General features: G+C 41.5%; 1 protein-coding gene across 1 annotated transcript in view; it reads left to right on the top strand.

Annotated features, from left to right (window-relative positions):
* abcc4 (ATP-binding cassette, sub-family C (CFTR/MRP), member 4) overlaps positions 1-15,709 on the top strand; it is a 458,391-nt gene that overhangs the window by 431,685 nt on the left and 10,997 nt on the right. Inside the window, exon 30 of the mRNA XM_048598320.1 lies at positions 4,517-4,651. Within this exon, the coding sequence (XP_048454277.1) occupies positions 4,517-4,651 (135 nt within the window). The remainder of the gene's footprint in view (positions 1-4,516; positions 4,652-15,709) is intronic.

Raw genomic sequence — 15,709 nt, 5'->3', positions numbered from 1 at the left:
ATGGTAGGGAAATTATTGGAAAAGATTTTCAGGGACAAGATCTATACATATTTAGAAACAAGTGGACTTATTAGTGAAGGACAGCATAGTTTTGTGAGAGGGACGTCATGTCTCACTAACCTGATTTGAGTTTTTTGAGGAGGTGACGAAGATGATTGATGAGGGAAAAGCAGTTGATGTGGTCTACATAAACTTCAGTAAAGCCTTTGACATGGTCCCTCATGGCAGACTGGTTCAAAAGGTGAAGTCACATGGTATCAGGAATGAGCTGACAAGATGAATACAGAACTGGCTTAGTCATAGGAGACAGAGGGTAGCAGTGGAAGGATGCCTCTCGGAATGGAGGGTGATGACTAGTGGTGTTCCACAGGGATCAGTGCCGGTGTCTCTGCTGTTCATAAATGACTTGAAGGAAAGTATAGCTGATCTAATTATTAAGTTTGTGGATGATACAAAGATTGGTGGAGTTGCAGATAGTGAGGAGGATTATCAAAGGATACAGCAGGATATAGATCAGTTGAACGCGTGGGCAGAAAAATGGCAAATGGAGTTTAATCTGGACAAATGTGAGGTGATGCATTTTGGAAGGTCAAGTAGAGGTGTAAATTATATAGCAAATGGCAGAACCCTCAGGAGTATTGATATGCAGAGGGATTTGGGTGTGCAGGTCCACAGATCATTGAAGGTGGCAGTGCAGTTAGTTAAGGCAGTTTAAAAAAAAAGGCCTATGGCATGCTTGCTTTCATTGGAAGGGGCATTGAGTGTAAGGATAGGCAAGTTATCCTATAGCATTATAGAGCTTTAGTTAGGCCACACTTGCAATATTGTGTATAGTTCTGGTCACCACACTACCAGAAGGATGTGAGTGTCTTGGAGACCGTACAGAAAAGACTTCCAGGATGTTGCCTGTTTTGGGGGATTTTAGCTATGAAGAAAGGTTGGATAGACGGGTTTATTTTCACTGGAATGCAGGAGGTTGAGAAGGCCACCTGATAGAAGTTTATAAGATGGTGAATGGGAGTGGAAAGTATGAGGCTTTTCCCGGGGTGGAGGGGTCAATTACTAGGGGACACAGGTTCAAGGTGCGGGACGTGGCGATGTTTAAAAGAGATGTGTGAGGCAAGTTTTTTTACACAAAGGGTGGTGAATGCCTGAACGTGCTGCCAGAGGAAGCGGTAGAAGCAGGCACAATAGCAGCATTCAAGAAGCATCTGGATGAATACATGAATAGAAGGGAATAAAGGGATATGGATCTTGTCAGTGAAGACAGTTTTAGTATGGAAGGGGAAAATGTGTCGTCACAGGCTTGGAGAGCTGGAGGGCCTGTTCCTGTGCTTTGTCCTTCTTTGTTCTAATTCATAATGAGTCTTGGCTATGAGCCACGCAACCATTAGCGATCTGATACATCTAAGCTTGACTGATGACTTGACTGTCTGATCGCTATCAGTTTCTCAATGTCTGTTTACAGAAGGTTAATTGGTTTCAGGTGTCTTACATTTTGAGCATTGAAACATTAAAGACTCTGGATGATTGACACTTGTATTGTCCTGGATTAGAAAGGAATTCATTTAACATAGTGGAAGATTATGAAGTAATCACTTTTCCACACTCAACTGCCACTATAGGGTTCTGTACAGTATACAGCAGGTAAATGGCCATGGACGTGCCGTAGCTTAGCGTGAGGGCTGTTCGAAGGAGTTTACTCGGCACAATGGGCAAGATGAACCACAGAGGGATTGAAGGGGAAAATCATAGCCTAATATCGGGTAGAATGAGGAGGACCATTTCAACAAAGCTTTCATACCACGCAGTCTATGGCCCACAACGTTCTTGAGTTACAGTGAACTATGACTCCTTAATAACTGACCCTGACTCAATGGACAATAACAAAGTTGCTGGAAAAGCTCAGCAGGTCTGGCAGCATCTGTGAAGGAAAAAAGAGTTAACGTTTCGGGTCCGGTGACCCTTCCTCAGAACCGGACCTGAAACGCTAACTCTTTTTTCCTTCACAGCTGCTATGAGAGCTTTTCCAGCAACTTTGTTTTTGTTCCTGATTTACAGCATCCACAGCTCTTTCGGTTTTTATTTAGTACCTGGCTCAATGGAAATTGGGGAGGACTAGTTCCTGCCTATCTCCACAACCGGGCCAGCCAAGCCACAAGTGTCTGGTGTGTGCTTGAGACCTCAACAACCCTCACACGCAAAAATCAATAAATCCAGAATTGGGTCCCGACAGCCATTTGAAAGGGCTCCCAAGTCACCGTGACTCTGAAGATCTAGTCCAGTTTTTTTTTTGTTTCTCTTCTCTTCCGCTGCAGCTTGGCAGTACCTTATGCATTGCTTTTGCATTCCATTTCATTTGCAATTCCTCTTTTCGGTTCTTAATCTCTGCCTGTAATTTGTTTCTTTTTCATAATGTCACTGTTCTCTTCATTCAGTAACCCAAAACCTAAGCATCCCTTTCATCTTAAATCCACCATGCTACCCCTTTCTACAACCTGTAAGAGTGGACACGTCTTAGAATTGGGCACCTAAATAATTATGTTGTGATATATGCAAACCACACCTTGAATCCATTGGAACCTACAAATTTTAAAATAGCCTTTGGACAACCTTCAATGTACCAAGTCCATTTATAATTTAAAAACAAGGAGCATTCATGTATGTTTAAGACACAACCAAGTGAAAAGGATGGCTTTTGTTGGTTGGAGATCTCTCTACATGCAGATCAGCATGGTAACCACTCTGTCTGTGATTGGACACAAGGTACCGCTCTATCCCAGGATTCAAGCAATTTCTGTGTTGCTGTTGGCACTGTAAAGACCATCCCAATCAACAAAATCCAGCATGAAATGTCAGTCATATTCCACAGTTTCTTGGAAGCAGGGATTCTTATTTTGTAAATTGCCCCCCAGCAATGAGTGATTTGACTACTGCCCAATATGCCAACATGAAAAGCAGTGAGAAGGATGGAGAGATGGAGACAGGACCTAAAATCAAATGGCGGTGCACCGAAACTGTGATGTTATTGAGAGGAGGGTGTTTTTGTTTGAGAGAAACTAAGGACAAGTGGAACTAAGGAGAGATGCATATCCCTCCTTTAATGGGAAAAGGACCCTGGACTGTCAATGAACTGGGAAATCCAGTGAACAGAAACAGAAAGCAAATCCTTCAACAGGGATTTAAAATTGATATGATCCCAGTAAGGATAAAATAGGAACTCAGTATCGAGATATCCTGCGATATTAGACTTTTCAGTTTATTGTATAAAGAATAAATTTTTCAAAATAGAGATTGTCTACAATGACAAACAGCTGGATTCACTCAACCTAGCCTCTATGCTATCCTTCTCTCCTACAGCCTGAGCATCTTCACCTCTCTTAAAAACTCAACTTTTATTTGCCATAGCTATCGCTCTCCTACACCCCTCTGAAACCATGTCAACATACAACATTGTCTCACCTACCACAACCAATCATATGGCATATTCATTTCTGTAAAATAAGACACTCTCCTAAGGGCAATATCATGAAAGATTAACTAAGAATTAATCATCTGTGATAGTGTGTACCATTGCAGAACCAAGCCCATTTCAGGGTTTTCTTTCTTAACAACAGATTCAATTCGGATTGTATATATTAACTGGAAGATGCTACTTTGAGTTCAGATCAGATCTGAAGTCTAGTGCCAAATCAAATTACATGGTGTTCAAAAAACGACGACAAAAACTCAATTTTTGGGTCCTTCAGTCTGTCTGAGCTGTGTTTCACACCTCCTTGCTGATGTGTTTAAAGGCAGTTGTGTACTGTAAATCAACTGAACGGCCTTTCCACTGCCTGGTCCAGACCTGCCTGAAATTTTACAGGTTTGTGGAAGGCCTTGGGCCAATTTATGGCTGGTTAAAGGCCATACCACTTGTGCCAGTGTTTTATCTGGAGTGGAGAAAGGCTGTGAAGGAAGTCCAGTGGCTTTAGGATTAAGACTGGTATCAAGCGTAGGGTGATCGATACCTTGGGCTGATTAGAGGCAGGGGCACCTTCTCACCTCTGATTCTAACCCCAGCGTCTTGAATCCAAGATCAACACCCATTTACCTGCTCACTGAGACCCCTGACTTCAGACTTAACTGGGCTCCCATGTGTGTAGGACTACCTGTAGTCCCAGAAGTGGCTATTGTACCTGTCTGGCATTTGGGTTTCTAGAGAGACATGCTTCTGTGATAGGTGCAGATGTCTCATCTTAAAGTAATTCAGGCTGCTCCCAGCATTAAATTGCTGCAAGGTAGATGTGATCACTCTTCCCTCTCTCATACATACGTGCACCCACATGGTTTATTTGGGAGGGGCACAGGTGGCAATACTCTGTTGAATCTTGTCCTGTATCTCTTCCTTTTAACATTCTGTGTGCCACATTCTGCTTTCAAGTTAACAGTCTAACAAATCCAAAAACAGAGCTTGGAAATTGAGATTACTTTAATTGACAGTCAAATTAAGCAATTTTTTATTTGTTGACTGTAGGTGCTGGAAGCAGGAAGAGTTGCAGAGTACGCAGAGCCCTATGTTCTTCTAGAGAACAAAGATGGTTTATTCTACAAGATGGTGCAACACTTGGGCAAGGCTGAAGCAATTGCTATGACAAAAACAGCTCAAGAGGTAAGACTGTACATAAAAATATCAGAATGTCTGGCATTTCCGTCACAAATTTAAGTACATAAGACTATTTGAAAGTCTTTGCACAATTTTTTAAAGTCCATAATTTACGCAGTTTCATAACCCCATAAGATTATAAAGTATAGGAGCAGAATTAGGTCATTTCACCCATCGAATCAGCTCTGCCATTCAACCTTGACTGATGTGTTTCTCAACTCCATCCTCCTGCTTTCTCCACGTAACCCTTGATCCCCTTACCAATCAAGAACCTATCTATTGCTGTCTTAAATGCACTCAATGACTTGTTCTTCAAGACCTCTGCAGCAAAGAGTTCCACAGATTAACCAAGAAGAAATTCATCCTCAATTTTTGTTATAAAGGGTCATCCCTTCACTCTGAGGCTGTACCCTCGAGTCCTAGTCTCTTCTAGTATCCACTCCATCCAGGCCCCTCAGTAAATTTCAATGTGATCTCCCTTAGCCTTCTAAACTCCATCGAGTACAGACCCAGAATCCTCAACTATTCATACAACAATCCCTTCATCCTTGGGATTATTCTTGTAAACCTCCTCTGGATAGCTCTTTAATTTTGTGCCATAGATATGGGGCCCAAAATTGCTCACAATATTCCAAATGCAATTGACCAGCCTTGCAAAGCCTTAGTAGTACGTCTCTGCTCTTGTGCTCTAGCCCTCTTGAAATGAATGTTAACATTGTATTTGCCTTCCTAATTGCCAATTGAACCTGCATGTTAATCTAAAGAGAATCGTGAACTAGGACTCCTAAGTCCTTTTGTGCTTTGGATTTCCGAAGCCGCTCTTCATTTAGAAAATAGACTATGCCTCTATTCTTCCTACCAATGTGCATAACCTCATACTTTCACACATTGTAGTCCATCTGCCACTTCTTTGCCCACTCACCTAGCCTGTCCAAGTCCTTCTGCAGCCTCCCTGCTTCCTGAACACTGCAAGTGTCATCTACAACTTACCAACAGTGCCTCAGTTCCTTTGTCGAGATCGGTAATGTATAATGTTAATAGTTGTGATCCAAACATTAATTGCGGCACTACTCCACAAGTCACCAGCTGCCATCCTGTAAAAGACCCCTTTACATATACTCTCTGCTTTCTGCCAGTCGGCCAATCCTCTATATATGCCAGTAGAGAGAAAAAAACTGCAGATGCTGAAATCCAAGATAGGCAGACAGGAGGCTGGTAGAACACAGCAAGCTAGGCAGCATCTGGAGGAAAGGAGAAGTCAAAGTTTGGGGTATTAGCCTTCTTCAGGACTGGATGTGGGGGTAGGGGGTGCTGCAGATAAAGAGGGGGCGGAAGGAGGATAGCGGAAAGTGGACATCGGTAGTAGGTACGACGTGATTGGTCGATGGGAGGGATGGATCCGGTTAGTAGCTGCAAGGGAACATCAGCAGGTGGAATGGAAGGGAGGAGGCAGTGCTGGAAAGGGAGCCAGGGGATGAGTGAGAAGGTTTTTTGAAATTAGAGAACTCAATGTTGAGTCCTGTGGGCTGTAGGATACCCAGATAGAAGATAAGATATTGTTCCTCAAATTTGCGTTCTGAATCACTGCAACACTGGCGGAGGCTGAGGATGGTCATGTCAGAGTGGGAGTCGGAGGGGGGTTGGTGTGGTGTTCAAATGGGCAGTGACCGTGAAGTTAGGTTGGCCTTTTTGGGCCAGGCAAAGAAGCTTGGTGAAACAGTCACCTCGTCTATGTTTGGTCCCACTGATGTAGAGAAGACCACGTTGGGAGCACTGGATTCAGTAGACTAAGTTGGAGAAGATGCAGGTGAAGGACTGTTTAGGACCCTGAATGGAGGTGAGGGAGGCAGTGAGTGGGCAGGTGTTGCATCTTTTATGTTTACAGGGGAAGGTACCAGGGGGGTTTGGAGTGGTTAGTGGGGAGTGTGGCCTGAACTAAGGAGTGGCGAAGGGAATGGTCCTTGCTGAAGGCAGAAAGGGACAAGGAGTGGAAGATGCTCTGGATGGTGGGGTCTACAAAATAATTTATTATTCTCGCATTAGCTTTAGCAGAACAAAGGCAAACAACAGCGTAACCTAATTCGTGTCTTTGATTTAAATGCAATCTTATCCAATTCTAGCCCCAACCCTCCCAAAGACAGATAGGTAAATAATTAAGAGATAAAACAAAAGGAGAGATGTACCTGGCCAGTTCACTTAGGCTGATTCCACAATACATGGAATCACAGGCAAATCACAGGTATATGGAATTGAATCTTGGTTTCTGAAGACTCCAATCAATGCATACGGTTTCCAGTAGGCTCGAAGGAATATCCATTTAAGTTTTATAAGTGAGATTCTATTCTCCAAACTTTCAATAAGTTGATAATAAAAAAGATAACGAAGGAGCAATCAAACTCCAACCTGCAGCTTTGGCAGCCATGTGCGTAGAATTGGTACTTATGCAGACCACGACAACTGGATCTTCCCCTCCCACTCCATGTTCCTTGTTTGGGTGGCATAGTGGCACAGTGATTAGCTGTTGACTTATAGTGCCAGGGACCCAGGTTCAGTTCCAGCTTTTGGTGACTGTCTGTGTGGAGTTTCACATTCTCCCTTTGTCTGCAAGGGTTTCCTTTGGGTATTGCAGTTTCTTCCTGCAATCCAAAGATGTGCCAGTTCGATGGATTGCCCATGACAAATTGCCCCATAGTGTCCAGGAATCAGCAGGCTGCATGGAATTACCATGGCGAATGTGGAGATATGAAGATAGGATGGGAGTCTGGGTGGGATGCTCTTCATAGGATTGGTGCAGACCCGATAGGCCAAATGGCCACTTTCCACCCTGTAGAGATTCTGTGACTCCTCTGCAGCCTAGATGCCATGTGCTGAACCCAGACACCAGGCAGGCAATACAGCCTTCAGTACTCTTGATCCTGGCCACAGAGAACAGTGGCTATTCCTCTGACTATACTAGCCTCGATTGCAACCAAATTTCTCTTTTCTTCCTGCTTTTGAATCGCTCCTTATACCATGGTGCTATGGTCAGTTTGTTCATTCTCCCGACAGCCCCCAGTCTCGTCCATACAGGGATCAAGAATCTCAAACCTGTTTAGACAAGGACTGAGGTTCCTTTAGCACTATCTGCTGGATCTCTCTACCTACCTCACTGGTAGTCACACCACCTGTCCTCACTTAAGAACATCCTGAAATTTACCTGTTCCAAATTGTTTTTGCTAAACAAGTTTTTGTCATGTCTTGTCAAAGGATGCAGCTCTGCCTCTACAATAAGGGATGAAAACATTAATAAAAATATTTTAAAGGAAGTTCAGCACTCTCTGGACATTGGAGAGGACTTTGTATGTCATAAGTGCTCCTTAACTCTCAATCCTGGTCGTCAAGGCCTGTCCTAATACCTATAAAACTGAATTTGAATCTGTTTTTTAAATCTTAGCTCCAGAGAGCTTTACCTCGTACAGCATACAGATATGATCTTGTGGTGTGTGCAATTGATTAAATGTCTCCAAAATATCTTCTGATGGTTAATGCACAATGTATGTGCTCATGCATATGCCACAAAATTGATTTTTCACCTGCAAAACTTTGAACATTAATGACTGAACTCTGCTGTATATGTAAGTAGCAGAGAAGGCAGATGTTTATTGCTCAGGGCACAATCATGGAAGAGATTTGCTCTTACATCATTTGCACTGATCATCTGAGACTGTTCAACAGTATTGTTTTAAAATGTATTCTATGGAAGATAAGTACTGAAGTCTAGTATTTTACTTTACCACTGTTCATTTACTAATATTTAAAAGCTGACAATCTGAAATTGTTTTTTTTCAATCGTTGCAAATGTCTTTTGGTGCAAATGATCTTTCTGATCAGTGGCCAGACATCTTCATGTCTATCAGAGTAAATGAAGAGAGTAATACAGCATTGCTTCAACTCACCGCTGGGATCACCTGCTTCAGGGATACAATTTCTTTTCTCTTGTTTCTTCCTGAGATGTGGGTGTCATAGGCCAGACCAGCATTTATTGTTCATCCCTCAAATCCCTTGAGAAGGTGGTGAGCTACTTTCTTGAATCCCTGCATTCTATTGGGTGTAGCTACAGACAAGGGGAGAATATCCACTGTTAGGGAGGTGTTCCAGGATTTTGACCCCTGCAACAGTGATGGCAAGGAGATTCCGTCTCTGTACTGTCTTATTGTGAGTTTTTGAATTATACACAACAGTGAAGGTGCCAGCACTAATAGCTCAAAGTATAATGGAGTCTTCCGTAAATCTTTTGGCAACCAAACAGAAAGGATTCTTTAGAACAGATATATAGAAGTAGAGTCTGTATGTGATAAATGGACAGCAACAGCTGATGTTTTCAGAGATTATGACAGATTTTGTTAAAATAGATAAGAAAAGCTACTCCCATTAGTTGACGGAACTAGGACTGGGTGGGGTGGGGGTGCGAGGAACCAGTTTTATGGTCGTTAACAAAAGATATTTGGGGTGATAAAGGAAGAATTTTTTTACACAATGTGTGACAATAACCTGGAACCCACTGAGAATAGACTGAGCAATGAAACTGACTGAATTGCTCTACAGAGAGTTAGCATGGATTGGATGGACCAAACGGCTTCTTTCTGTATGAAAATTCAGTGACCTGGATTTTTGCCTCTCCATTGTTCTAAAAATGGTAGATGAGGCTAAAATCAAGAGTTCTCAACTAAGCACCTCAATTACTACCAGGACGGTTAACCTTTTGTGTAAGCAGCAATGTATGTAAGTCAGTATTCCCTGCAAGTCATGTGAAATTTTGATGACTGAGACATGTAAAGCATTAGACGTAACAGGAGTTTATCTGAACTTTGTGAATCTATTTTGAAAGTTAGGGTGCCTTTTTCAGAAAGGGAAGGTACCCCCTTAGATATGGTCCTGGGAACATCACTGGGAGTCGTCACATGCCCTTTGTGAGATGTAAGGTTCTCTTTGAGATTGTTTAAACTAGATGTGAATGTACATTCAAAGTGCATAGACTCATTAACTGTTAAACTCACTGGAACTGTCTATGGGACCTGAAGTCCTGTCCTCCAGAACTGTGAAAAAAATGTCTTGAATGTTGACTGAGGGTTGCAATTACAGATTAGTGCTTCATGACTGAGTCCATTACCACAGTAGGTTGTCTGTCTTTTCATAATTTGACATCTCCAACTGGTTATAGGCTATTTTAAGTGGGTCTATGAATTTCAATGCTTGTTTTTATACGGATTAAGTATTTAAAATATTTGTTTATTCTTATTCGCAAAGCTGGAACTGAGCTGGAGTCTCTGGCACTGTGAGGAAGCAGTGCTAACCTCTGAGTCATAAATTAGCATGGATCATATGAGGAGTTGGGGTGGGTGCTGGATGTGGAGAATGTGCTGCAACCACCCCAATGTCCACAAACAAAGCTGCATTAGGACACTATTTAAACGTGCCAGGACACATTGCAACACTCCAGAACCCTGAATGTCAAGGGATATTATGACATTGATAAAGAAAAAGAAGGATGCTTATTGTCAGGTAGAGTGCATTAAAAAAAACAGGGGAGACCTCCAAAAGTATAGAGAATATAGGGGTTGCTTAGAAAAGAAATTAAGATTGGATCAAGGAAAACTCCAAGACGTTTTACAATCGTATTAACAGTAAGTGGATTACCAAAGGCAGGGTGGGACCTATTGGAGAGTAAAGGAATGACCTCTGTGTGGAAATTGAGGACATGGATGAGGTCTTAAATGACTACTTCTCATCTATATTCACAAAGGAGGTGATGTGTTTTAAGAGGTCCAGTAATGGAAAGATATACACAATCAATAGTATGCCCTAGGGAGTGCTGAGAAGCAAAAGGATCTTTATGTACGAGGGAAGGTGTCAACACAGGTAGTCAAGGTGGTGAGGAAGGCATACGAATGCTTGCCTTCATTAGCTGGAGTGTAGAATACAGGAGCAAGTAAGTCTTGTTACAACTTTATAAAACATTGGTTAGGCCACAAATGGGATATTATGCGCAGTTCTGTTTGCCATACTGTTGGAAGGATGTGATTGCACTGGAGAGGATACAAAGGAGATTCACTAGGATATAAAGTCGCAGTTTCGAAGAGAGACTGGATAGGCTGGGTTTGCTTTCCTTGGAGCAGAAGAGGCTGAGGGCGTAGTCTGATTGAGGTGTACAAAATTATAAGAGGCATAGTCAGAGCAGATTATAAGAATCTTTTCCCCATGGCAGACATATCTAATGTCAGAGGGCATAAGTTTAAGGTGAGGAATAAGTTTAGAGGAGATCTGAGAAATTTATTTTTCCAGCTAGAGGGTGATAGAAGTATGGAACATGATGTCTGAGAAAGTGGTATAGGTAGGTACCCTTGCAACATTTAAGAAGCACCTGAATGAGCACTTGAAATGCCTGAGGATAGTCGGCAATGGAGCAAGTGCAGGCAAATTGGATGAGTGGGATTTGGTGTTTGTTGGTTGGCATAGACATGTTGGGCTGAAAGGCATGTTTCTATGCTGTATGACTCTTTTGATTCTAAGTTTTGAGCAAGGAGGAGTTGGTGAAAGGGAGGAGAGGCTGATTTTGTGATGGGGTGGAAATCAGGGTAGGCTAGATGTCTGAAAGGGTGTGCAAGCAAAAGCAGGAACCCTCATTGCATTCAAAAGACTGTTGGATATGGACTTGAAGTACCACAATCAATATGGTCCAGAACCGAGAGCTTGAAGTTGGGTATGTCCTGGAATACTTAGACATGATAGAACAATTGCCACCTCCTGTTCTGTATCTTTTTCTCTGTTTCTAAGTCAGAAGAATCAGAGAAGAATAAAACGGAGAACTGCTGGAGATCTGAAACAATAACAGAAATTGCTGGCAAAATATCATAGGTCTGGCAGCATCTGTGGGGAGAAAGTGGAGTTAGTATCTTAGGCTGGTCGTGGGTATGAAAGAAACTTCTTACGGGGAAAGGTTGGTTCTGTACTGAGTGAGGCTGATTCTGTATTTGATGTGGAAACGTCACCAGACTTGGAACGTTAACACTGCTCTCTCCTGATTGATTGTGTGAATCGAAGAAGCATTTATTGAAAATGAGAACATGTTCAGGGAGGTGCTGTGTGGTGGTGGATTGGAACGCTGGGCTTTTGCTCAAGGAGAAAACAAAGAACCTTCAGGCTGTGTGGCTATGGTCAGAGCTCTAGAGGAATTGAGCATCTCTTTCACAATACAGCCATTGATGTCATGCAAGTAAAAATGACAGCCAGTTTGTACTTTTATCGAATGACTTCTATTTCGGCTTTTCATTCTGTCGGTTGAGGGAGGAACGTTAGCTAGGGCACTAGGAGACGTATGGCAACAAGACGTTTCATACAGATTATTGTCATCCTGACTCCCAAGCTTCTAATCAGTACAGCACTGTTTCTAAAATGGATCAGGTGGCTCATTTTCTGCATAAGACCATAAGATGCAGGCGCAAAATAGGCTATTCAGACCTTCAGGTCTGCTCTGCCATTCAATGAGATTATGGGTCATCTAATGATTCTCAGCTCCACTTTCCTGCTTTTTCCCCATAACCCTTGATTACATTACTGATTAAAAATCTGTCTGTCTCACCCTTGAATATATTTAAAGATCAGCCTCGGCAGCCCTCTGCAGTAAAGAATTCCACAGACTCACTAATCTCAGAAGGAAGAAATTTCTCATCATCTCAGTATTAAATGTGCAACGTCTTATTCTGAGGCATTGCCCTCTGATCCTAGACTGTCCTAAAAGGGGAAACAACCTTTCTGCATCTACCCTATCAAGTCCTCTAAGAATCTTGTCTGTTTCAACAAGGTCTCCTCTCATTCTTCTAAATTTCATCGAGTGCAGAACCAACCTATTCAACCTCCACTCCTTTCTACCCAGAAACAGCCCAGTGAATTTTCTCTGGACTTCCTCCAATGCCCATATATCTTTCCTTAATTAAGGGGACCAAAGCTGTGGTATTGCAGCTATGGTCTGACTAGTGCCTTGAATAATTTTTGGCAAACCCAGCCTACTTTCCAAATCCATTGCTCTTGAAATAAAGACCGACATTACATTTGTTTCCCTATTACCCACTGAACTTGGATGCTAGCATTTTGTAATTCATGCAAGTTCTGTAGCTTTCTGCAGTCTTTCCCCACTTAAATAATAATAAAGTAATAATAAGTCAATTTCTGCCAGTGCATGACCTCACATTTACGCACTGCTAAGTTTTTGCCCACTTGCTTAGCCTGTCTATATTCCTCTGTAGACTACTTGTGTCATCCTTACTAAACTGCACTCCTGTTTTTATATCATCTACAAACTTAGCAGTAGTATATTCACTTAACCAATGGTTACTGCTCTGATGAGTGGTCCAAAAGTATCAACTAAACTGATAAATACTAGGCAGCATGGGGGGTGGAAAGAAAATTTCAACATTTTGAGCTGCTTGCAAATTCTCTGTCTTATGAACAGGACCCTGATTTTCAACATGAGAAAGTTAACCTCCAATTTATTCTTTAAATAACTATAGTTGTTTAAATATTCTAAAAATTGGTGTGCAGACCGCGCAGTTTTTCAAGAACTCTTGATTTAAAGCTTGAAATTTATCCGTTGACTCAGAACCATTCATTTCAAAACCTTTATTTTAAAATGGTCAGTGCTGGCAAAGATTAGATTAATTGTGGATTTGATAGTTTTTTTTAGCAGACTGGCTTCTCCCTAAACTCAGCAAAAAAGATTTCAGTTTTGTTTGTGTACATACATCTTTTATTAATGTATTTTTCTCTTGAATACATTTTAGATAAAGCTGAAGTAGCTTTGACTTCTATTCATTATTCTTATGTTTACTTGTCAAAGAAAGGAGATACCAAGAAAGTGTGAGAAATAGCTGGAATCTGGCCAGTAAAAATTGATAGCATTTCATTTCCTTTTTATTCAGTTCTTAACATTTATCAGAAGACTTGCATCTGCCTCAGCACAAGTAGAATTTGATAGACAGTAACAATTCAACGGCTCTGAATATGACTACCTTATTACTTTGGTATCAATTTTTTTTTAAATTTCAAGATGTTGCTTGGCTCAGTCATTGTCAGACTGCTTTTTTTTTCATTGTAGTGGTTCTGTCCATAGCTCTGATTTACCAACTCAAATAACTGCTTTACGCAACAAATTCAATGTGGAGATTTAATACAAATAATAGTCAAGTATCTATGCTTGTCAGTCATTCCTCTGACAATGTTATGCTTCTAATCTGATATAACTGTCTAAACCTATTTTGTTCATTTCATGTTAGAAAATGAGAAATCCTTGTGCAGGAACTAGATTTACTTACCTTTTGTTACCCAGTTTTTTTCATTTATCTTTCAATTTCAAATGCATGAAATGATTTCGCTTATCATAGCAAACCTTTTCTTGTTCCTTTGATGTTGATAAAACATTAAAATGTATCAGCGTGTATGATCAATGATTATTACAATTACTGTGTCACAAAAAATGTTGAGATGCAAACTTTAAATTCTGCTGTGCATTACTTTTCTATTCTAAGTAGTTCAGGTAAACATTTGAACTCTTGCATCTGAGGGTTACCATTTTTTTCAAAACCTGATGAATAATACAAGTACGCCACATTCTATAGTTAGTGCAAAATATGTTCTAGGAGAAAATAATTTACAAGATTTATCCTATCAGACTCCTGACCTAATGCGTGGCAGTGTCACATCTTGGTGTGTTTCAGTCATTTTTAGAATATAGAGAGCACAGAACAGCACAGCACAGGAGCAGGTCCTTGGGCACATAAAGTTGTGCCGAAAATAAAGCCAAATGATGCTAATCCCTTCTGCCTGCTGTTGGTCCATATCCCTCTATTCCTTGCATCTTCATGTGCTTATCTAAAAGTCACTTAAAATCCTTATTGTATCTGCCTCCACCACCACCTCTGGCAGTGCATTCCAGACTCCTACCACTTTCTGTGTGAAAAACTTGCCCCACACATCTCCTTTGAAAAAGCATGCCCCTTAATAATAGACATTTCAACTCTGGGAAAAAGATTCTGACCATCAACCCTATCTATGTACCTCATAATTTTATCTTCTAGCATGTCTCCCCTCAGCATCTGCCACTCCAGATAGAAAAAACCCTAGTTTTTCGAGCTTATCCTTATAACTCATACCTGTAACCCAGTGGCATTCTGGGAAACCTCTTCTGCACCCTCTCCAAAGCCTCCACATCCTTCCTGTAATGTGCCGACCAGAATTGAACACAATACTCCGTGTGACCTAACCAATGTCTTATAAAGCTGCAACATGACATCCTGACTCTTGTACTCGATTTCCTGACCAATAAAGGCAAGCATGCCAAATGCCTTCTTTACCACCCTATCTACTTGCATGGCCACTTTCCAGAAGCTGTGGACTTGAACTCCAAGATCCCTCTGTACATCAATACTATTCAGGGTCCTGCTATTAAACTGTGTACTTTTCTTTGATGTTTGCGTCACATATAGACAGGGTAGCTAAAAGGGCGTTTGGCGTGCTTGCCTTCATTGCTCAGTCCTTCGAGTAAAGGAGTTGGGAAGTCATGTTGAGGTTGTACAGGTCATTGGTGAGGCCTCTTCTGGAATACTTGTCCAGTTCTGGTCACCCAGTAACAGGAAGGATGTTACTGAGCTGGAGAGGGTTCAGAAGAGATTTACCAGGTTGTGGCTGGGTATGGAAGGTTTGAGTTATCAAGAAAGGCTGGACAGGCTGGGACTCTTTTGACTGGAGCAAAGGAGATTGAGAGGTGACCATATAGAAGTTTATAAAATAATGAGAGGTATAGATACAGTTAATGGTAGTTTTCCCTAGGGTGGGAGATTTCAAGAGTATTTTTAAGGTGAGAGGAGAAAAAGACATCAGGGACAAATTTTTTACACAGAGGGTGGTTCACATATAGAATGAACTTTCTGAGGAAGTGGTGGGTGCGGGTACAATGACAATGTTTATAAGACATTTGGATAAGTACATGAATAGGAAAGGTTTAGAGAGATATGGACCAGTAACAGGCAGGTG

This window comes from Rhincodon typus, chromosome 6 (genome assembly GCF_021869965.1).
Source record: "Rhincodon typus isolate 14 chromosome 6, sRhiTyp1.1, whole genome shotgun sequence".
In the NCBI taxonomy this organism is placed as follows: domain Eukaryota; kingdom Metazoa; phylum Chordata; class Chondrichthyes; order Orectolobiformes; family Rhincodontidae; genus Rhincodon; species Rhincodon typus.
The sequence above is the reverse complement of the archived record's forward strand: the minus strand, read 5'-3'. Positions and strand labels throughout refer to the sequence as shown.